Raw genomic sequence first — 25,000 nt, forward strand, 5'->3', positions numbered from 1 at the left:
CGCTATGCTAATAAAGTTAGCGAGCTCGTTAGTGGGGGTTGGTGGTGCAGCGTAACGAGGGCTGGTGTGGTCTGCGTTCTCCACCTTTATATCTGTTCATTATTCCATTCTGTTTCCCATCGTCCTCTGGGATCGTCTCCAAGTCCGGCGCTCCAGGCTGCTCCCAGGTGACGGCTTATAGCGGCGTAATGAACATATCAAATATGTATCGAATACGGATCAGGATGATGGCGGCGAGCTGAATTTTTATTCTGGAGCCGAAAACACTTTATTCCTCCGTTTATTGTTGAGAGTCAACATCGAAATTGTCGCTGAGGAAGAAAAATCGAAATTTGGTTCGAAAATTGCTTCGTATCAGAAATACAGTTTAATATTATTTATTTATCCTGAACATCTGCTGGAAAACTGGAAGGATCGAATATTTATCTATAACTGGACGATGAATATTCCACTGATTTTGTTTTTCAATAACTAGAAAAGTAGAAACAAGCAAATGGATTGAAGATAAAAAGATAAAAAGAGTTTTTCGCTTCAGTCTTTTCCCTACAAGACGACAACAACGCATGAACGATATTAGCAACAATGCTGTTAAATATTTGTGAGAAAAACACAATGAAATCGTTAATGTTCAAAAATGTTCCTAAAGTTGAACATTTTTTTGCATGAAAAAAAGCATCGTTTCCCCGAATAAATGCTCGTGTTCTTTTAGCGTACGAGCTTCGTTAGCTTTACCCTCCCAGCGATTTCCATACTGACCTGAAGGTGTCGATTCATTCGAACAAATTTAACGGCAGCTCCGACGTACGATTCTTCCTGGTAGATTTTCATTCAGGAAACGTTTACGGAAGGAGTCTCCGGTGTCGGCGCTCTGAGGAAATGCGTCAACTTTTCCGGCATCTTTAGAACAGAGGAATTCACTTTTTTTTATGTCTAAGCTGTATTTTTTGTCGTATCACTTTAAAGACAGAACAGCGAGAGTCTGGTGAGGTAGCGACTGTCTGTAGCTGCTATAACGGAGGTGACAAGAAGAACTAACTTTACGTTACTGAGACAGCAGCAGCTCTGCTTCATTACACCGTACACGTCATCCACAAGAGTCCAGAATTTGGAAGCACATCCTCCAGGAATGACTCCGGAAAACATATAAAAGTTTGATAAAGACTTCAGGAGTTCAGATCATTTTCTCCGCAGCGTCACTCGATGGTGAAATCGTGTATTTCAGATCCACACACTATTGACTCACTGAGTCCTCGGAGGAAATGTCAGGCTAGTCCACATTACGTGCAGGTCACGACCAACGAAGCTCAGCCTCTCATGTTTATGCCGTGGCCGTGCCTCTGGGTAACGCCACGCTCGGGGTGAGCGACCTCAACCGTGCCCGAGGACTCCACTGATCACTCTCGCTTAACCTCGGCAAATATTTCCAATCTGCTGATTTCATGCCTCTTTAATTTTTAGCTCTGCCTCGCTGACTACACATTTCCACTCGCTGGCTTTGTCCGGGCTCCGAGTCCGACAGAGTTTGGCTCGTTCTACTCAGTCAGAACGTGACGTTCAGTTCGTACGGGGTTTTTTTTTTTGCCCTTGACCAGAAGGTTGTTTTTTTCCTGTGGCCTTCTTGTAGAACATCTACCTGAATGTATTATTTATACTTTACATTTCATCCTGATGTACATAAGGCTAATCTAGAGCAGCACTTACGTATTGATTTGAGAACGTAGAGTAGAATATCTGAGTAAAACGAATGAATATAAGAAGACAGAAATATACCTCGGGGTCCTGACAGTACAGCGAGTCTTTTCAATCCAGTTTCGACAGCTTTCAATATCTTTAACATCCGTAAACTCCTCGTCATCGATGTTTAATATTTTAGCTTAGATAAAAAGGCATATTTAATAATCAAGCTCAATATGTGGCCTGTGTGTATATATATATCTACACATACAGTATGGATCGGTGTAACAGGTAGCGCTACGTTAGCAGGGTTAATATCACAAAAATATTCATTTAAACATTCTAAACAATTTAACGATGCTTCAGTATTTTTGTGATACGTGACGTGTAGGTGTCCTGAACGACGGTCAGCAAAACAGCATTAAAAAACAAAAGAAAACGAAAGAAAAACAGACCACGATACTTAAAATACGCGAGAAAAACTATACACTTAAACGTCAGTATCAGTTTGCAGCTTGACATGAACTAGCGCTCCAAGGTCCTAGTGCCTGTTGAAGTTTTACCTCAGAAATGAACGTTTGTTCATACGAAAACCCTACGACTTCACAAACACCGCTAACTGTGAGAACGCGAGGCGGCTCGGTCCAGTCTACGACTTTCAGAACCAGTTTGTTTGGATTTAAGCTTAGATTCATTCCAGTACACCAAGTTCCCTCTTCAGGGGTTGATGTTCTGGCAGATTCTCCAAGACTTCAGGAGCTGTTCCCATCATGCCTGGGGAGATTAATGAAAAAACCCACACACACAGGTACTGTATCTCTGCTGGAGTTCTCGACTTGAAATGTCAAGTCAAGTCCGTTTTTTTTTACATCTGACTTCATCTAGTCCTATAGGTTGTGATGAAATATCAAGCCTGTGGGATTACAGCGAAATGCAGCAGGGATGCACTGCATGAGCAGGATAGTCGATGAGCTAGTGCACAACTGTGTAGGACTCGAACCAATAACTGTGAAAATTAGTGCTGATGATGCGAGTGAAGAATAGGAGTTGAAGGAGGAGGCAGTGGAGGTGGTGTTGGTGGGTGACCGCCTCATTTGTGCACTGACAGCCTGAGATTTTAAGGTCTAGGGTTACTTTATGCTCCGAGGAGCTTTGATGGGGTCAGGGGTCAGTGGAGACAGGAGAAAATCCATATCCTGACCTCCCAGATGGTCTGCAGGCTGATGGGCCCCCTTTTAAATGCACAAAAACCACAGGTGCAGGAACAGGTGGCCCAACACACATGTGCATTCGTGTCCTACACACATCTCCAATCAGTGGCATGTGAGCTAAACTGTGCATGTGCAGATCCCTTAAAGCGTAAACTTAAGGACACAGAATCTGCCGGAGAACAGAAAGAACCTGAGCGAGAGCTGCTTCTGCGGAAACTAATCGCTCGGGTCAATGTGAGGAGAGAATGTGGGATCAATACCCAAACCAGAGAGACGCCCATTTGTTTTCATTAATAATATATCACCAGGTTTCTTTTTTTCTTTTCTTTTTTACCCCTTCGCTGGTGCACTTAGCGGAAATGTGTCTGACGATTTGATGCTAGCGGCCGCCATCCTTTCAGCCCAACGCTTCCATTAATGTAATTCTGCCCCATTTCCAAGGCTTTTGCTTCCAATTAATGTCACATTATCTTGCCTAATCAGCTCAATTACAATATTTTTCTCAATTCCGTGGCCCGATATCAACTTGTTAAATGGATCCCGCTTAATATTTGTATGAAAATCCTGGCAGGAAAAGTGTCGTATTACCGCTCGGGGAACATTAATGGCACTTTTCTAGATTTTTTTTGTTTTGTATTATCTTGGGTCCATTATGTGCATAAACAGAGGGAGAGAGAGAGCGAATAAACAGGCTGATAAACGCAGAAAAAAGAGAAACGCTTCTTTTCTCCTTGTGAGCTCAGAGCGAGGCGGCTGTCGAGCATGTAGCTTTCCGGGACGGGTGAATTATTTAACAGAATGGCGCAGAACATAAACTGGGAATGCAATTACGCACGTCCACTGTGACGACTGTGAAGAGCGATACAGTAATAACCTCAGGATTTCCGCTCCACTGATGAAAGAGAGAGTTTTATCACCGTAACAGACGTATTTGACATTTTTGCCTTGTTATCAACCAGGATGGTAATAAAAGTTCCCTTTTATTTTACTGACTCAAAGCTGTGAAGACAGCAAATGGTCCGTGATGTCAGCAACACTGTTGTGCCACTTATCCATCTTATAGCTTTAAGACGGTAAATTATGCAAACGAGATCTCGCTTGTAACCGTAGACAAATAACCGTAGAAGGAGCATCAAGTAGCCCTGCAACAGATTGACTGCCTTCGGTCCACGTTCCTGACGTCGTTCCTGATGTGATTACTGTATCCTCGGGCTTTGCTGATCAGCGTCCACGTCTTTGACACAAATCAAGAGTAAATACCGTTCCTCTGGCTGATGGGAGCGAACACACCCCTCACCCAGCCGTCCACCAGCAGAAAATCACTTACTGAAAGCATTAGCTCAGTGTTCGCTCATGCATCTTTCACGAGTCTGATGAAGAAAAAAGCGAGCTTCCTGCTAATCGAGGTAAGTCGTATCGTATGACCCGTGCACAGGGAGGTTTAGCGTTACTTTAGCCTTTAAACAGTGCCCCTGGTGGGCTGTTCAAAGACGTGAATCACCATCTTCGGTTTCCAGCCTCGACTTGATATCAGATCAAAGAGGCAGAGAGAGGAGGAATCATCTGGGGAAAGAACCGTTAGCTCAGTATCACACCTCTGGTGACCATCCAGGTGTGTGATCCACATCGCAAGGGTTGGAAACTTTTAACAAAGTCACAACAAAGCTGGAGGAAGAGACCGGATCTCTCCAGGTCTCTTTTAGAGGGAAAATCAATGTAGGAGTTTCCTCCTTGTATCATCTCAGTGTTTCGTGATTTCCCATGAGCCCATGAGGGATGTCAGACGCACCATCAGATTCTTCACTATCCTGTCCTGGTTTCTCTGCTGATGTGAGCCTGATGTCTTCAGCTTGGTGCTGCTGAGGTTCAAGCTCACCACTTTCTGATCAGTAATCCAGCACCTTAATCCCTGAGATCCCCATGAGGAGAGAACGACCGTTTATAGCTTCTGTAACGTGAAGGCAGAAAAGGAGCAGTAATCATGAACGTTAGGAGCAGAAACTGTGGAAGTGTAGCTTAAAGTTACTAAAGAAAACATTTTATTGGTGAACACTAGCAGGTAGTAGCATGAAAAACATCTTTAATGGGATGAAAGATAAGACACTGCGTTATGCGCATCTGATTATCTTCATGTAAAAGTGACACTTTATAGGTGCTGAAACATTGGCGCATCTTTGAGGACATCTTTGAGGACGGCATTGTGTGTGCACAGATTAGCGCCGCGCGGTGAGGATGTGTTTTTATGATTCCTCAAAGAGCTCCTTCTTCCGTGAGAACGTCACTGATCCGTTCATCCTTCCTTTCGTCGGCTTTTCCATCCGTATGCTAACGTGAAGCATGTGCCCTTAAGAGCTTAACGAGCCCCGGCCTTTGAGGCCTGCTAATTAGGTTTAAATAAAAAACAGCATGTTGGAGAGGGGGTGGTGGTGGAGGTGGGGATTGATGAGTACAGAGACACATGTGGAGTGAAAGGCATGCTGGGAGAATGAGTCTGTAGCTGCGGTGGCATGGTGCGGACGGCCATACAGATGAAAGGCACTTTTCTGAGGTGCTGCTGTGTCGGAATTGCTCGCTTCCTGGGGAACTAATATCGTAAATGTCATCTAAATGTCAGTGTGACCGGCGGTCCGCAGGGTCACTGGGGTTTGAGTTGAAAGAATAGACCCACAAATGTGGCGACAGCTCGGTCTCCTCACTCACAGCTCTACAGTCAACCTGACGTCCTACAGCAAGGTCACACCGCTGGATCAGATCTGCTGATGATTTAACGCACGCCGTCCGGCTGCTAGTCTCCATCACGCGGCTCTTCATATAGACACTACGTTATGTTAACTAGCTATCGATTTTGTTCCCTTTGCCGCGGCACCTGCGATCTTTTATTAGCAGATACATAAAAGCAGAAGGGCACGGCCGTTTTTCTCAGCCGACGTCAGGAGGTTCGGGCCGAGCTTCAGATAGCTGCTGACTTTCTACACATTTATCATACAGACCAGGTGAAGTCGAGTCTTCTGTTTATACACGCTAATAACATTCAGATATAAACTTACAGCTTTCCCTCGGACGCCGGAGAGCAGAGCGTCTGCCGTACAAGTCCCTGTCAATCAGCTGTTACTATAGCAACGATAATGTATTAGAAACATATAGAAACACTTCTCTTCTTCTGAACAATCAGAATTCAGCAGCGCCGAGGTGGAAAATGAAATACATTCTGACGCCCGAAATTAAGTTCCAGTAGCTGGAAAACGGGGCGTGGCCACAGGAATGTGGAGTACAAACAGCACATCCGTCACTGCGGACTGACGACGTGACGCGACAAGACGTGACATTTAAATTATATAAATATACAAAGTGAATAACAACCTGAAAATCCTGATCTGTATCATAAACAGGATGGAAAATCACATGATTCAGGAGACTGTGACATTATAAAGAGGCCACAATTTGAGGAACAGTGCGTTTTAGAAAAAAGGAATTTTAGCAGGACGACGACTTCCTCTTTAGCTTCTTATTTCCCTTTTTTCCTTTTGTTTTTTTTTTTATTTTATTTGTATGTCTTTTTTATTATTATAATTTATATGATTTTTATGTGTTTCTCTTCCTACTTGTGCTTGTTTTTCTGCTCTATTTTTTCACGTCATCTTTCTCAAAGGTTTTTTTTTTCTTTTTACATTTTTCAAAATTAATTAATTTTTTTAACATAATTAATTTTGGTCACTTGACCAAACGTGTGTGAAAATAGCTCCACAAATAGTTTGCATTAAACTCCCACAACACAGATCTAAAAACAAATAAAAGAAAAATATATAAATGTGAAACATTAAATAAATAAATGCAAAAAAAATAATGAAAGAAATAAATAAGAACCCACAGAGTGTATTATAAATGTTCAGACTGTAAACAATTATTCTAGTTATTATTCTTATTGTGTGTGTGTGTGTGTGTGTGTGTGTGTGTGACTAATATTGTCAGTGAAAGTGCATCATGAAGATAGCAAAACCTACGTGTGTATCTTGCGTCACTTGTACAGACATCACTGTGAAACCTGTTTTTGTGTGTGTGTTTTTGAATAGACGTGTTTTAGCTTGATCTGGACCAAAAATATGTGGAAAACAAAACCTGTTTAGACACACCAACACACACACACACACACACACACATACAAACACACACACACACCAACACACAAACACACACACAAACACACACACACACATACAAACACACACACACCAACACACAAACACACACACATACAAACACACACCAACACACACACACACACACATACAAACACACACAAACACATACACACACATGCATAGACACACACATACAAACACACACACACCAACACACAAACACACACACACATACAAACACACACCAACACACACACACATACAAACACACACACAAACACACACACACATGCATAGACACACACAAACACACACCAACACACACACACAAACACACACAAACACATACACACACATGCATAGACACACACAAACACAGACACAAACACACACACACACACACACACACAAACACACCAACACACACACATACAAACACATACAAACACACACACACCAACACACAAACACACACACATACAAACACACACCAACACACACACATACAAACACACACAAACACACACACACGCATAGACACACACAGACACACACATACAAACACACACACACCAACACACAAACACACACACATACAAACACACACACAAACACATACACACATGCATAGACACACACAAACACACACACACACAAACACACACACACACCAACACACAAACACAGACAAACACATACACACACATGCATAGACACACACAAACACACACACAGACACAAACACACACACACACAAACACAAAAGTTAAATTAATATCTTTCTTTATTTCTCTCTCTCTCTCTCTCTCTCTCTCTCTCTCTCTCTCTCTCTCTCCTTTTTTCCAGGTTTGCCAAGTTTCATCAAGACTCCAGAGGACCAGACGGGGATTTCAGGGGGCGTGGCCTCTTTCGTATGCCAGGCGGTCGGAGAACCCAAACCTCGTATCACATGGATGAAAAAGGGGAAAAAAGTCAGCTCTCAGCGCTTTGAGGTAACCGTGTGTGTGTATGTGTGTGTTTGTATGTGTGTGTGTTTGTATGTGTGTGTGTTTGTATATGTGTGTGTGTGTGTTTGTATGTCTGTGTATGTTTCTTTGTGTGTGTATGTGTGTATGTGTGTTTGCATGTGTATGTGTGTATGTGTGTTTGTATGTGTATGTGTGTGTGTGTTTGTATTTGTGTATGTGTGTGTGTGTGTGTGTGTGTATGTGTGTGTGTTTGTATGTGTGTATGTGTGTGTGTGTATATGTGTGTGTATGTGTGTGTGTTTGTATGTGTGTATGTATATATGTGTGTGTGTATGTGTGTATATGTCTGTGTGTGTTTGTATGTGTGTATGTGTGTTTGTACGTGTGTGTGTGTGTTTGTATGTGTGTGTGTGTGTGTGTGTTTGTATGTGTGTGTGTGTGTGTTTGTATGTGTGTATGTGTGTTTGTACGTGTATGTGTGTGTATGTGTGTGTGTGTGTTTGTAGGTGTGTATGTGTGTGTGTGTGTGTGTTTGTATGTGTGTATGTGTGTGTTTGTATGTGTGTGTATGTGTGTGTGTTTGTATGTGTGTATGTGTGTATGTGTGTTTGTATGTGTGTGTATGTGTCTTTGTATGTGTATGTGTGTGTATGTGTGTGTGTGTTTGTATGTGTCTTTGTATGTGTATGTGTGTGTATGTGTGTATGTGTGTTTGTACGTGTATGTGTGTGTATGTGTGTGTGTGTTTGTAGGTGTGTATGTGTGTGTGTGTTTGTATGTGTGTGTGTGTGTGTATGTGTGTGTGTGTGTTTGTATGTGTGTGTATATGTGTGTGTGTGTGTGTGTGTATGTGTGTGTGTGTGTATGTGTGTGTGTGTTTGTATGTGTGTGTATATGTGTGTGTGTGTGTGTGTGTTTATGTGTGTGTGTGTGTGTGTATGTGTGTGTGTGTGTATATGTGTGTGTGTGTGTGTGTGTGTATGTGTGTGTGTGTTTGTACGTGTATGTGTGTGTATGTGTGTGTGTGTGTTTGTAGGTGTGTATGTGTGTGTGTTTGTATGTGTGTGTGTATGTGTGTGTGTGTGTGTATGTGTGTGTGTGTGTTTGTATGTGTGTGTATATGTGTGTGTGTATGTGTGTGTGTGTGTGTGTATGTGTGTGTGTGTGTTTGTATGTGTGTGTATATGTGTGTGTGTGTGTGTGTATGTGTGTGTGTGTTTGTAGGTGTGTATGTGTGTGTGTTTGTATGTGTGTGTGTGTGTTTGGACAATGACTCAGCTCTCTGTGTTTGCTTCCCTCTGTCTCCCAGGTGATTGAGTTTGACGATGGCTCGGGCTCCGTCCTGCGTATTCAGCCCCTGCGCACACACCGAGACGAAGCCATCTATGAGTGTACAGCCACCAGCAGTGTTGGAGAAATCAACACCAGCGCCAAACTCACCGTGCTGGAAGGTACCAAGAGCTTCTCTTCTTCTCTCCTCCTCTCCGTACAACTGTTCTAACCTTCACAGGGTGGTCAGGGGTGTGGTCAGGGGTGTGGTCAGGGGTGTGGTCAGGGGTGTGGTTATGTAAATCATGCTATCATGACATCAGCGTGTCTTCTGAGGGAATTTCTGATTCTGATCAGATTCTCAAGTTGCTGTTAAAAATGATCCTAAAGCGCTGTTGAGTTCTGCGTTCTGATTGGTCATACACACATACAAACACACACATACAAACACACACACACACACATACACAAATACAAACACACACACACACATACACACATACACATACAAACACACATACACACATACACATGCAAACACACATACACACATACACGTACAAACACACATACACGCATACACACACATACACATACAAACACACATACAAACACACACACATACACACACATACACATACAAAGACACATACACACACACACTCACACACACACGCACACACTCACACACACAGACTCACACACACACACACACGCACACACATACACTCACACACACACACGCATGTACACACACTCACACACACCCACACACACACACACACACACTCACACACACACACACACACACACACACTCAGTGAACTGAACCTTGATTCATGACCCATACATGAAAGAGTTGAGTGCAAAAGTTTGTGCCCCATCCAGAACCAATGGCAAAGTAATTCAGAGATGATTTAAAGCAAAAAAAAAAAAAAGGCAGAAGTTCTCAGTTATATGAAGCTCAAAGATGTGGACACAAAGAAAAAAAAACTGATATAAAATAGAAATATCTCAATATATTATCTTATTTCTTTCTGGTTTTATTGTTTGGATTTAAATCTGTGATTATTTCACATCTTCTGGAAGTCAGCATTAGGGTTTAACTCTGATGACTGATGACCCGAGTGTCAGGAAATAGGAAAGTCAGTCGTCTCTCAGCGAGTCCACTGCTTGGCCGTGAGTCACTTCGTCTGTCTTTCTGAAAGCTTTTCGTCCTGCTGTCAAGTCGCGTCGGCATCAGCGTCATCGCCTCCGTGCCGGGTTAAAACTCCCAGCAGGTTCCAGGTGAAAACATTACACTTAATTCAGCTCCTGACGGCATCAGTGCCAGGTTTCTGCTCCTCAAAGCGCTGTTCTGCGGAGGCGAGAGATGAAAAAGAGAAAAAAAACCTGGCTTGTGTAATGTAATGACGGCTCTGTGCTCACGGCAGGACCCCCGTACGCATCTACCAGCTATTAGACCAGCGACACATCAAGCGTCGAGTCAAATGTGATGGTGATTAGAGGTAAAAATTGACTCTGCCTGTGACATTTGATGACAGAAGGTAAAAGCAGAGGTGCTCCCACCAAAGATGATCTAATTTTATGCTCGTCGCTGCAGCACAGCATCGAACAAAGCGGGGCTTTGATCACGCCGAAGCGCCACGTCGCTCATTTCTCCTGGTGAAACTCACAAACAGCACAGATGCACAGAAATAATGGAAAAACGGGGCTGAGAGAATTTCCTTCTCATCTTCTCTTTCTTCCTCCGTCCTGTTCCGCCAGAGGTTCTTCATTTTCCCTTCATCGGCTCTGACTCGCACGGACACGACCTGCTGCTTCATCGTGAACGACTAAAATGACGATTTAACCTTTATTATGTTTCTCGAAAATATTCACACATCGGTTTTGTTTCACTTTACAGGCTTCTTTCTTGACTGAACTTCAGGATGTTCTGATATTATACATACTTCTGATGTTCTGTTGATGTTTTCAACCTGGAAGCTTCAGCATTATGGACAACTAATAGATCTAGGAGATCTAATAGATCTTTATAAATTGTATAGTATACTATTGAGTGCCCTTGAGATGTTGGATTGGAACTCAAATCCAAAGTTCTGGATGATTTTTTAGAGATATTGTCACCCCGACCGGTCACAAAACAAATGTTTATTAGGATTAAAACTACAATTAATTGTGCACCCTGAAGGTGACCTAACTTCTAAGGAGGACAAGTGCCGCTGCCGTGATATCTGATGACGGATTTCGCTTCCTGCTTTCTTATTTTTCCTCGTGGCCGTGATGTTACTGGATATGAAAACTCAATACCGACGTTTGGAGTCCTGGCGTTGTCACGGCTACAGTCCTGCCTGGTGTGACGGATGAACGATCCTGTCTCATCACCTGGGCAGACAAAAACAGTCTCGCTTTTCTTCACAGGCTTCCCACAGTTCCCTGAGGGAGTTTGCATGAGCGATCGATCTGTGGAAATTTCCTGTCATTACTCGCCATTCCGGTTTGTTATTCCGTTGCAGAGTTTCGTACTCGCGTAGCTGTGACTAACATCTGAATCCTCTGTCTGTCAGAGTTTGACACACAAACCGGTGGCGTAATTGATACGCATTACACACAGGATGTAATTTGAAAGATTTCAGCCTGTACTGAGTGGCAGTAAAAGAAATTACGGAGCACAGGATTACACGAGTGCGATATATATTCTCCATACATCACAGCCTTTCAGTTGACTCGGGGGCAACAAGCGACTGCAACATAATACGAGTCATAAATATTTCAGGAAACCGCGAGTACGTACAACGGCTCCGCTTTGTAAATGGTGCTCAGATCACACGTTAAGCCTGAGAAGAATGAACACACATTACACTTTCATTCCACTCCCAATGAGTCTTTTGTATATGTTCCCTTCACTTCCCCTTAAATGACAATACACCCTCCATGTTTATTGAACAAATGACCTGGAGAGTCCTTTCCGCCGGAAGCTAGCGCACATCCCTGCATTCATTTTCTCACGCAATAAACAAATCAGTCCACCGCCCTTCTACAGGTGTGGTCTCCAACCGCCTCCACGTCTCCAGCCAATGGTGTGTGTCACAAGTTTAATTTCTCCCACCATCTGCTGGCTCGGCGCCCGGCACCATAGATCATCGCATTTTGACAGATACAAACTGCGTCTGTCGTGAGAAGCCTCTCCCAAGGACTTGTGCAATATGGCTGGGTAGAATCACAGCCTGTACTCGCTTTCTGAACCACAGTCATCTTCAAGGACTTTGGAGAAAGATTATATACACTGGAGCTGGACCAAAATAAGAAGGTTTGGAAGAGGATCTAATGTAATTACCCTCGTGGTAATTTTTTCAACAACAGGGACTGAAGACAAAAATCCTTTGGTTGTTGAAATGTGAAAGCGTTCGAATCACGACTGCTGAAGCTTTCAGGCACCCGAGACCCTTGAAGGGTAACGTCCTCGCAACTGGACTCTCGGTAGGACCCGGACTATCAGAACACCTCTCTGATTAAGAAATCCACTGAACAAGGCAGTGTTTGTATAATCGACTGCAGGCACTTTATCAAGCCAACCAGTCAAAAAGTAAACTAGTGTGACAGAATAGTGGTTCTGGTACCTTACCATCAACCCCCAAGGCAGTTATAAGTTCTACCCCATCAGTGCTCCCACCCAGTACCACCAGTTCTCACAAAATTTTCTTTTCAAACAACATTCAAAACAAAACAACAAAGAGACCCAAACCTACCTGAAGGCTCTTGTTGAACCCTGCTCTACCCCACACTTCCCCTGAAGCCGCTATGGATTTGGACGTCTGCCAAATATAATTATCCTTAAGTACATATCCTTTACATTTTTGAGACAAAGCAACATACTCAGATAAAGAGCCGGAAGTCAAGGGTTCATAACATTGCTTAAGGCCTCACCAGAGTCTCTCACAGTCCTGGGATTTTAATCACTATGGAAGCGTCACTCTTTGGTACTTGGTTAAATATCAACGACAGGGATAAAAGATTAAAGTTAAAGCACTGTTGAGTGAAATGATAGCATCAGGGATGATTCAGAAATGATAGCGTCAGGGATTAAAATGATACACCTGAAACTGTATAGTTTATTTTATCATTTTATATTAAATATGATCCTTCATTAGAGATAAAAAAAAACAGCCTTCAGGCTTCTTAAAACGTTAATGAGTGAAGGCTGTCAGAAGCAGGCCTCGAGCTAATTTGCCCTAGGAGACTGTAAAATCATTTATAAAGGTCAGAACGTACAACACAACAGAAGGAAAGCACACGGGAATTGCGCTGAGCTGTTTAGTTTAATCGCTCTAGACGGAGGCTGCTTTAATGTGTCTGGGAAAGGTGATGAGAATCGAGACACATGGCAGCCGGTGTTAATTAAATCCCCCTCGAACCGGGTCGGGTGACAGGTCTTACTTATGCTTTCACTCGCAGAGAAATGAACAACCCACAGATCAAACAAAATCCATCTCTGCAGTGAGGCAGATAGCATTTAGGCCTTAATAAAAGAGAGCTGTCGTTGTTGACTAGAGCAAACAAATTCCACGCAGATAAATGCATGAATGTCGACAAATTGCGCTCTTTTTCTGTTGTTATGTGTACTAACTAGTGTATCCTGGAAATCTTTTCATTGTGTCGGAAATGCTGTTACGCTGTGACTCCAGTGAAATCTGTTGGTTTGTGGAGACGTGATGGGCGGGGCTACCTTGATTATCAGCTCGATGCACAAGATGGGTCCAGCGGTGAACGTGTAGGAACTTGATCACGAAACCTTCCGATTCCAGTCTGTGAGCGTTCATTTAAGTCTTCGAAGTCTTAAGTCTTATTTTCAAGAATGTGGAGTTTCTCAGGAAATCGTGGCCTAATGGTTAGAGAGTCTGACTCCTAACCCTAAGGTTGTGGGTTCGAGTCTCGGGCCAGCAATACCACGACTGAGGTGCCCTTGAGCAAGGCACCGAACCCCCCCAACTGCTCCCCGGGCGCCACAGCATAAATGGCTGCCCACTGCTCCGGGTGTGTGTTCACGGTGTGTGTGTGTTCACTGCTGTGTGTGTGTTCACAGTGTGTGTGCTCACTGCTGTGTGTGTGCACTTTGGATGGGTTAAACGCAGAGAACAAATTCTGAGTATGGGTCACCGTACTTAGCCGTACGTCACGTCACGAGTAGGTGACGTAGCATAAACCATTGTGCAGCTAGCTAGCAGTCGCCATGAGAAACATGTGTAATGCTAACTCTTCTGTAAATAATACGTCAAGTCAATCCCTAATGTCATGAGCAAGAAGAATAACAAAATGGAGGCAAACAGCATGAAAACACATTTATAATCCCACTGAAGCTGCAGAACAGTCGATCCTGAAAGAGCCTGAAAAAGATCGACTCGAGTATTTGTTTCATTAAACGGAACCGATTTTTTTGTCCGTGCAAGTCAGATAGCTTAACAGTGCTCTGAGGATTTAGCGATTTTCCGCAGATTTGTGTTTCTAACGGCGTTTGTAGATGATCTCACTTTGTCTTAAAGTCCATTACGGCGAGCAGAAATGTTAGTTTGTTTATCAGCGCTGCTAACGGCTCCGGCGTCGGCTCCGTATACCGTCGTCCGTGGCGGCGTAAATAAAGGCCGTGTTCCTGTGGCAGGGCCGTACATCACGCCGGAGAGACGGGGGAAGTTGGAGGGCGGATATGAAAGAGAGATAGCGAACGGGAGGTGAGGGAGAACAGACACCGCCGGCCGCTATTGATTAAGTGCCTGTCAGCTGGGGGACTGAAGCTGAATATTTTGCCCAGCGAGAAAAAGTGTATTATTTTAAAGGTCACGGCTTGCATTACACCTCTTTCCTCCACAGCCGAGTCGGATAAACAGCATGTTTCTGGAGCGCAGCCAGGACGAGCGCACCGCCTCCATCAGGCTCTCGGCTCCTACACTTTTTTATTTACTCTTTACTGAAGCGTGATGATGTGGAAAAAGAGCAGCAGGCCAAAGAGCTCGAGCAACAAGCCGTCAATTTACACTCATTTCTCTCTTATTCACACGCATATTTTATTCAGCTCGGTTTTTATTCACTGTTCAGCAGAAGTCCTTTAATAAACCTGTAATTTCCTCCAGTCTTAATAATGTCCTGATAGATTTTAGGTGGGAAAATGAAAATTATTTTCTCTTCATGCGTTTTCTTCTTTCTTTCGTTTATTTTTTTTAAGCACGCTAGCGTCGTGTGTATTTAAGAGGCAAAAAAGAAGAAACAGGGTTTAGACGTGGTCTCTGTGACACGTCAGCGTCCGGACCGCAGCCGTGGGACTGGAGCTGATTCCCGCGGTTTGTTCGTAGTTACGGTGTAAACGTCGCTAATAAATTCGATAGATAAATGATTTGAGTAAGTGTTTAGTCACGTGTACAGTAAGAAAGTGGGTGATAGCTGGTCACTGCAGCTGGAAAAGGTTTTCATTTTCTGGGTTTCTAACGTTTGATGTGGCGATAAAGCTTCTGTTGGATGATGATGATGATGATGATGATGATGATGATGATGATGATGATGATGAAGTATTTTATACGGATAATAAACCCAGAGAAAAAAATTAAATTCTTTCTTTATTTATTTTTACTGACAACTGGTATGAATTTGGCCACACCCCTCAGATTGTGTCTGGTGTGACAGAATTCCGATATCCTGTTTGTGTATCCTGAGTGTCTATCCTGAGTGTGTATCCTGAGTGTGTATCCTGTTTGTGTATCCTGAGTGTGTATCCTGAGTGTGTATCCTGTTTGTGTATCCTGAGTGTCTATCCTGAGTGTGTATCCTGAGTGTGTATCCTGAGTGTGTATCCTGTTTGTGTATCCTGAGTGTGTATCCTGAGTGTGTATCCTGTTTGTGTATCCTGAGTGTGTATCCTGAGTGTGTATCCTGTTTGTGTATCCTGAGTGTGTATCCTGTTTGTGTATCCTGAGTGTGTATCCTGAGTGTGTATCCTGTTTGTGTCTCCTGAGTGTGTATTCTGTTTGTGTATCCTGAGTGTGTATCCTGAGTGTGTATCCTGAGTGTGTATCCTGTTTGTGTATCCGTAGCGTGTATCCGTAGCGTGTATCCTGAGTGTGTATCCTGAGTATGTATCCTGAGTGTGTATCCGTAGCGTGTATCCGTAGCGTGTATCCTGAGTGTGTATCCATAGCATGTATCCTGAGTGTGTATCCGTAGCGTGTATCCTGAGTGTGTATCCTGAGTGGGTATCCGCAGCGTGTATCCTAAGTGTGTATCCGTACCGTGTATCCGTAGCGTGTATCCTGAGTGTGTATCCGTAGCGTGTATCCTAAGTGTGTATCCGTAGCGTGTATCCTGAGTGTGTATCCGTAGTATGTATCCTGAGTGTGTATCCGTAGCGTGTATTCTGAGTATGTATCCTGAGTGTGTATCCGTAGCGTGTATCCTGAGTGTGTATCCGTAGCGTGTATCCTGAGTGTGTATCCGTAGCGTGTATCCTGAGTGTGTATCCGTAGCGTGTATCCTGAGTGTGTATCCAGAGTGGGTATCCGCAGCGTGTATCCTGAGTGTGTATCCGTAGCGTGTATCCGTAGCGTGTATCCTGAGTGTGTATCCGTAGCGTGTATCCTGAGTGTGTATCCGTAGCGTGTATCCTGAGTGTGTATCCGTAACGTGTATCCTGAGTGTGTATCCGTAGCGTGTATCCTGAGTGTGTATCCGTAGTATGTATCCTGAGTGTGTATCCGTAGCGTGTATCCTGAGTGTGTATCCTGATGGTGTATCCTGAGGGTGTAGCCGTAGCATGTATCCTGAGTGTGTATCCGTAGCGTGTATCCTGAGCTGCTACGCTGTGTGTAGATGGAGAGCGATTTGGTACAGCAGGGTTCTGATTAGACTCGTCGTCCTGCCTGCTAGGCTGCACTCAGCTCAGTAATTGGAGCTGGCGGGAGGTTGCAGCCTTAGCTCTCACTTTTTCTTTTTATCCCACTGCCATATCCACACACACACACACACACACACACACACACACACACACACACAGTACATTTTTTAAAACCCTGCAGCGCTTCCCTACCTGTAATAAAGTGTAAGACGCTGCATGAGTTTAAAGCAGCTCTGTTCTGTAGTCAGTCATCATCCTGCTGCGTCCTGCTGAAATACAACACACTTATTATCTGTGGCTCTGTGATTAGGGGACAAAACATTACGCTAATCATTTATTAGCAATTAAAGTCCAGTGTTTCTTTATAAATAAAATATGAAATAATAATAACAACTATTTGTTAAAACCATAGATATTTTATTCCTGAACTGTCTATTGATTGATTGATTGATCTAAAAGACAACAAGACGCAGGCGGGTTTTAATTTCCACTCTATACATAATAAAAGTCTGTATTCGTGACCTCTTGAGGTTCCTCTGACCTGAAACAACAAAACCATTCTTTCTCTTACTCCGGTTTGTTTTGTCGGATTTTTGTGCCAGCGATTGTTTAAACGTTTTATATAAATGTTTTTTTGCTAAAGAAGGTTTAGAGGAAGCTGACTTTAGTTATTAATCGAGTCGTAAACAGCTAGCTAGCGTGTTGCGTCTGTACCGACTCTGTTTTGTTTAACCGCGTGTTTTGTTTAACCACCTAACCGACGTCGGGCTACAAAGTCCACCTAAAGTCTACTTCAGGATCTAGTGACAGAATTATGGGATTGTTTTCTTCAGAAATTCCTCGTTACCTCGGCAACCGGCTACTGAACGGAGCAGAGGAAGCGAATATCGTGCTTTGTTATGTAAGCGATCGATCATCAGAGTTGGTCTGAAGGAGTCTGTTTACAGACGATCGCCACTTTCTTTTGTCCACAACGTGTTCTGCTTTAAGCTTTTTACTGTCAGCGTCTTTATCAGACGATCAGACGTCTTGTATATCGCACGCAAGCGGTGACTCGTGTAATTTATTGCTTTCCACAGAACAATGTCCCTTTTTACTTCCAGCTAAGCGATTGCGCCAAGGTTCTGTTCACGCCATCACAGACTCCTTCTTTCTTTCTTTCTTTCTTTCCTTTTTTTTTTTTTTTTATTGCTGCTGGCATCGATAAAGCCGAGCTGCTGCTGGCTCGCTTCCATATTCAGACAGATAACACAATCCTGTAGGAAGCCTACGAGGGCTTATCACTCTTCTGAGCCCTCATTAAAAATACTGTCTTTACACCACTACACACTGAATTTCCTTTTGGAAGCTAAATTTAATTAGGTGGCTTTGTGTGTCGTATTGTGGCTCCGGTCCCTGCTGCGGGTCACTGCCTCGCCTCGACTCGCCTCCGGCTTTCTACCAGACGTGAGACGACCTCTTGTCAGGAAAAGGACGTGACTCCTTTGTTTAAAAATCTCTAAAACATCAGCGGAGTTTAACCCTGTAAAATTCGGCACTATTTTGAGTGTTCGTTGTCGGTTGGCGTCTGACCTGCTTAATATGTAAATAATGTTCTTAACTGAGGCTCCGAATTTGCATAAAACGATGAAACTTGTCAGTCAGCATCATGTGGTTGTGCGAGTACAAACAGGACCCCGGCAGTCTGCTGTACTGTTGGTGTTGGTGTTGGTGTTGGTGTTAAGTGCTGAATTCTGATTGGTCGGCAGCTCTGACCGTCACGCAGCCGCACCTTTAAATTTTAAGTTACTATTTATCTCTAACATCATTCCTGAGATGATATGAGGAGGAAACCTTGAGAGGAACCAGAACCTCATCCTCATTTAGGTGACACTGGACAGGAAATAATGTCAATGTCAATAATGTCCTTTCTACAACAGTTTATAGTCCAACGGAATTAAGCAACCGAGAGACTTAACACTAATTCCCTCCTGCTAAAGTCTTCAAATGATGAAGACCTGAGGTTTATATGAAGGTGCTAATACGGTGTTGTTTCTATAGCAACCGCTATTGATGTGTAATGGTTGTGTTCTGTTAAGAGACATTTTTTGTGTGTATGGAAAGAGTCTCCAGCGTCAGAGCTTTGTTTCTCCGTTACACAATAATCTACCTTTTAAAGACTGGTGGAATCTTTAACCAGCGAAAACAGGAAGTGATGTCATTCTTTGCTGTAGACAAAAAAATGGTAATTGTTGTGAAATTGCTGTGGTGCGAGAGAAATAAACACTTCCTGTGGTGAACCTCATCAACTTCAGAGAGAACTATAGAGATCAGAGACTGAGGCCGAATCCTGAGGCTGAACGTTATTTTTTTCAGGTGTTGTAAACTAAAATAAAAGGTATTCATCACTGGGTGTATACAGTGTGCTGAAAGAGGGAACAGGAGGACGTTTGGGATCAGGCGAGGACGAGGAATCTCTGTGTCGTAAACCAAAAGACTCGCTTCATTCGCCATCAGTCCCAAGAGGCTGAAATCTGTTTTTATTCTCGTTCCTGAAGCCATGAAAACTCAGTGTAAATGACGTAATAATCAACACACAAACGAAGCCTCAGTCGAGCTGCAGATGCAGAGTGTACGGCGAGTAGAAGGATTACGACACATCTACTTCCTGCCAAACACACACCTCGGGGTCAGAAGGTGAAGCGTGAGACTCGGCTGTGTGACTCGTCAGACTCGTTTCAGACGAGCTGTCAGGTGAGGACGCGAGACCGAAAAGGACGCAAGTCTGTACCTGCGTCTGTCAGGTCATTTAAAACCGTGTAAAAGAGTGTGTGAGTTTAAGAGGAAAAAAACATGTGTCTGAACTCATCCCCGTCTCACCTGAGCTGCACCTGAGCCTGGGGTCTGACACACGGCCGAAAGACCGCAGCAGAGTTACAGGGGGTTTAAATCACCTCATCACAACTTCAACTTATGTTACAGATCCAGAAAACAAACCAAATAAAGCGATTTAATCTTGTTTTAGATCTGGATTTGTTCTCCTCAGAATCTGTTAGTGATGCATCTGATTCAGAAACAAGGCTAAGCAAAGAGGACAAAAAACACCTGCACTTTCCATTCATTTACTCACCTGGACAAAAAGGCCAGAGAGACAGAGAAACAATGAGAGAGGGAGAGACAGAGAGAGAGAGAGAGACAGAGAGAGAGACACGGATAGAGACAGAGAGAGGCTGAAAGAGAGACACATAAAGAAAGACACAAAGAGAGACAAAGAGAGAGACTGAAAGAGAGAGAGACTGAAAGAGAGAGACACTAAAGAAAGACACAAAGAGAGACAGAGAGAGACTGAAAGAGAGAGACACTAAAGAAAGACACAAAGAGAGACAGAGAGAGAGACAGGGAGAGAGAGACAATGAGAGAGGGAGAGACAGAGAGAGAGACACGGATAGAGACTGAGAGAGAGAGAGACTGAAAGAGAGAGACACAAAGAAAGACACAAAGAGAGACAGAGAGAGACTGAAAGAGAGAGACACTAAAGAAAGACACAAAGAGAGACTGAAAGAGAGAGAGACTGAAAGAGAGAGACACTAAAGAAAGACACAAAGAGAGACAGAGAGAGACTGAAAGAGAGAGACACTAAAGAAAGACACAAAGAGAGACAGAGCGAGAGACTGAAAGAGAGAGAGACTGAAAGAGAGAGACACTAAAGAAAGACACAAAGAGAGACAGAGAGAGACTGAAAGAGAGAGACACTAAAGAAAGACACAAAGAGAGACAGAGAGAGAGACACGGATAGAGACTGAGAGAGAGAGAGAGACTGAAAGAGAGAGACACAAAGAAAGACACAAAGAGACAGATAGAGAGACGGAAAGAGAGAGAGAGAGAGAGAGAGAGAGAGACTGAAAGAGAGAAACACAAAGAAAGACACAAAGAGAGACAGAGACTGAAAGGGAGAGAGAGACATAGAGAGAGACAGAGAGAGAGACTGAAAGAGAGAAAGACACAGACATAGAGAGAGACAGAGCAATCAGTGGTGAAAAAGTGAGAGGTTTCAGTATAAAGTGGTGATTATTCAGGTGTTTTTTTAATCCGGTGTGAACTGAATCTGTATCTGATCTGGATTAGTGTCCTGGTGGAGATGTGAGTGATTCGTCAGAGGATTTAGTTTGTAATTCTTTGTAACGTAAGCGATCAGCAGGATCAGCAGGATTGTGGTACAGCATTAAATGTATAAATATAAACAAATCATCTTCTGGGCAGTAACGGTGACTCCGCCCCATCACACCACTCAGACTCCGCCCATTTCATGAAGAATTTAGCATTTTCTTATTGTTGACTTTTTTTTTTTGCTTTATCTGGACTGTTGGTTGGTTCTTTGTGCTTTGGTAAAGTTTTATTTTTGTAGAAATTTTAATAACGTGTGTGTGTGTGTGTGTGTGTGTGTGTGTGTGTGTTGTGTATTTTCAGAGAATCAGATCCCTCTGGGTTTCCCGAGTATAGATATGGGTCCTCAGCTCAAAGTGGTGGAGCGAACACGGACGGCTACGATGCTCTGTGCCGCTAGCGGAAACCCAGATCCGGAAATTTCCTGGTTTAAGGATTTCCTTCCTGTTGACATCAACAGCAGCAATGGACGGATAAAGCAGCTTCGCTCAGGTATCATTTAAAAACAATTTTATTTTATTAGTCACAAATAAAATCCCATCATGTACTCGACGTCTCAAAGTCGAAAATATCCAATTAAATATATATATTTTTATATCTCGTAAAATTCTGTCCTAAAAAATCTTGAGAACAGAAAAAAGAAATTGAGCAGAAAACAAAAGATAAATAAATAAATCAGTCGGTGGAAACAACAACACAAACAAACAATCAGTAGAAATTTAATACAAATTTAGATAAGAAAACAATAAGAACCTGAATATATGAAACAATATAAATAATTTACAGAAACAGTGGGACAATAAAATTTATTTACATCAAAAACAGAAGTAGTTTTTACCTCAAAACAATCAGACTGGTTGTTTAGTGGGCGGGGCTGAGTGGGCGGGGCATGTTTTCCTGTTGATTTGTTTCACGAGCACTTTCAATATTCGATTAAAATTTCTTTTCTTTCGAATCTTTTCATTTTTTCTCTCTCTCTCTCTCTCTCTCTCTCTCTCTCTCTTTCGCTCTCTTTCGTTCTCTTTCGCTCCCTCTCTCTAACACTTCTGTTTCGTTCCTCTCAGGTGGCTCACCGATCCGAGGTAAGCTAACGGACCGACGGATATCGGATGTGTAAAAACATTGTGTTTCTTCACTCCTCCGTATCGTTTCATCTTCACTTCCATCCTCTCGCTCTGTCGTTCACGTGGTTCGGTCAGTTTACTGCGATTTGAACCACAAGGAACAAAACGCAACACAACAAAACTCTCATTCTGCAACTCTGTCGTGAAAAATCAACAATAATCTGTTTTATTTATCGCTGCGAATTAAAGATTCTAAATTTTGTAATTTTCGATTTATTATTTTTTTATTTGTAATATATACCATTTTTAAACAACAATTTTGCGAAATTTTTAGTTTCAGAAAAATTTTTTCTGTTAAAAAAAGGATGGAATTTTTTATTTTAGTGAATTAGAATAAATTTTTCAGTACAGCTGATTAGTCCATAGCTCAAACACGATAAATCCGCAAACAAATGATTGACTTTAGCAAATTCCTCAGAACTTCACGCCGATTCTAAACTTTTTATTTGTTTACTAGACGACTTCTTTTTCATTAACAAAAATGCTCTAAAATCTATTTGTAATAAAATAGTTTTATGAAAATATTTCAAGTATGTATTTTGTCACAAATTTCTTACATCACTTATTGATTATAAAAACGTTTATAGGCCACGCCCACAAACGACAACCCTGCTAGCGTGAGCGCGGGATTAACAATGCGCCGGTCAATTATAATCGCCTCGTTTGCGCAACACTTTGTTTAGAAACCTGTTTTATTTGTTTATGATTTGCTTTTTAAAAGAATAAATTAATACGAGACGTCATTATTGACGTGAGGCTGCAAACACACGAGACACGCGTGGAAGCGTTTGTTCAGCCGTTCCACCGTATCGTAATCGCGTGTGCGTGCGAGTCTCGGTGTGTTTATTTTTAATCTTGGCTGAACAACACGACAGTAACGTGGCCTCGGGACATAGCGATGAGCTCATTTAATTAAATACACGTCTGAAAGCCAGGCAGGTGAACAGGTGGATCTTTCACACACCTCACGGTGCGTTGCTGTTGTTCTGACTACATTGTGGTTGTTACCATGGTGTCTGAGCGAAGTCACGTCATCTACACCAAAAGTCACAATCTCCCATTTCCACATTAACGGCATGCGTCCACTTCCTGTGTCTCAGCACCGACGACTCTGTACGCATTCATTCACGTCCCACGTTTCTGTCTGTCCCTCGGTCCACCGGGACGTGGTCGTGTTTACGTCTCCTTCACTTACGAACGTTCGCTGGTTTATTAACTAATTCATTACTATTTCATTACAAAAACGATGTCGGTTTCTGTGTTTATGTAGAAATGTTCTGTGAGAAAAAAAAAAATCTGTAACTTTTATATGTAAATCACAGTGCAGCCAATCAGGACGCAGGTCGGCGTATAAACAATACATTATTAATTATTATTTAATAAGGTAAGAATAAATCGCTATGGAAACAGCATTCAGGTCAGCTGAGCTGTGTTTTATTTGAAGTTTGTGTCTCGCGTTTGACGAAAAACAAAACACTCATCAGTAATTCTAATCTAATTATAAAGGTTAATTGGGACGGTGTGTAAAGCCACTCATTACGCACTCGTGTGCACTTCACAAACCTTCAGAAAGATCAGAGACCACCGGCGACTGGTGCCTTGTTTTTCCCCGAGCTGATTGTGAGGCGTTCTTCACCTCGTTCCCTGTTGTTCTCCATTTAGTCTGCGCTAACATTCAAATCTGGTAACGTTCCGTCTTTATTTATCATCTTTACTATTTCTTTAAACTCAATGCTATAAAATAAATAAATCGTTAAACAACCAACAACAAGGAGGAGCGACTTTTTATACGGATAGTCGTGTAACCATAGAAACCATACCGTATTAGAAGGAGTGTGGTGATAAAGTAATAGAATTCAGGAAGGAAGGAAGGAAGGAATAAAAGGAAGAGAAAGTTGTTTATTTTATAGTCGTCCTGTCTGTAGGGCGGTGAGCGGTGACATCGCCGTCCAGCTCTCAGGCGAGCGACTCCCACACGCTGACACGCTGATTTGTGGACAAACTGCACCATCAGCAGCGTACGAACACCTGAGTGGACTTTTTTTAGCTGGAAGATGTACCATAAATACTCCGGACCGCAGAAGACAGAGTGTTTGCTAACGGGATTGAGACGCAGCGGTGCTGTGAAAGGGGAAAAAAAAATGACCTAACGTTATGTTCTCGACTCGTCTCCAGGCTGTGAGGATTTTCTCCAGACGTTTAAGTCATGTTTATTAATATAAATCTAGACATATGATAAATATGCATGAGACGTTAAACCAATATTGTCCTAACTCTAGATTATCTTCATCTAAATAAGGCTGTAGGATAAGTGGTTGCTCGAAGGACCACCGTGGATCAGAGAAAGCATATCTCAGGTTCTCTTGCGGTTCCTCGGGTGAGATCGTCTCACGTTACTTCCGTGACCTTCTGAAGGTCTTGCCAGGTCCTGGCTGGAATTAGTCAGCAGACGAGCTCCAGGTTCTCTCTGAGTCTTTGAGACAGGTAGAAGCCCAGGTTCCATCACTGCACGTGACCTTAAAGGTTCCTCAGTCACGGTTCTACACAGAACAGAATCTTACAGAACCGGTAAAGCTCGTCTGTTCTGAAGACCTAA

General features: G+C 42.8%; 1 protein-coding gene across 3 annotated transcripts in view; it reads left to right on the forward strand.

The window, feature by feature from the left end:
- The window catches only part of ptprfb (protein tyrosine phosphatase receptor type Fb), a 149,471-nt gene that overhangs the window by 51,162 nt on the left and 73,309 nt on the right, over nt 1-25,000 (forward strand). For all 3 annotated transcript variants that reach the window (XM_060867166.1, XM_060867158.1, XM_060867175.1), the window contains exons 3-5: nt 7,871-8,016; nt 9,302-9,443; nt 21,584-21,772. In XM_060867166.1, coding sequence (XP_060723149.1) covers nt 7,871-8,016; nt 9,302-9,443; nt 21,584-21,772 — 477 coding nt within the window. The remainder of the gene's footprint in view (nt 1-7,870; nt 8,017-9,301; nt 9,444-21,583; nt 21,773-25,000) is intronic.

Source organism: Tachysurus vachellii, chromosome 1, assembly GCF_030014155.1.
Source record: "Tachysurus vachellii isolate PV-2020 chromosome 1, HZAU_Pvac_v1, whole genome shotgun sequence".
In the NCBI taxonomy this organism is placed as follows: domain Eukaryota; kingdom Metazoa; phylum Chordata; class Actinopteri; order Siluriformes; family Bagridae; genus Tachysurus; species Tachysurus vachellii.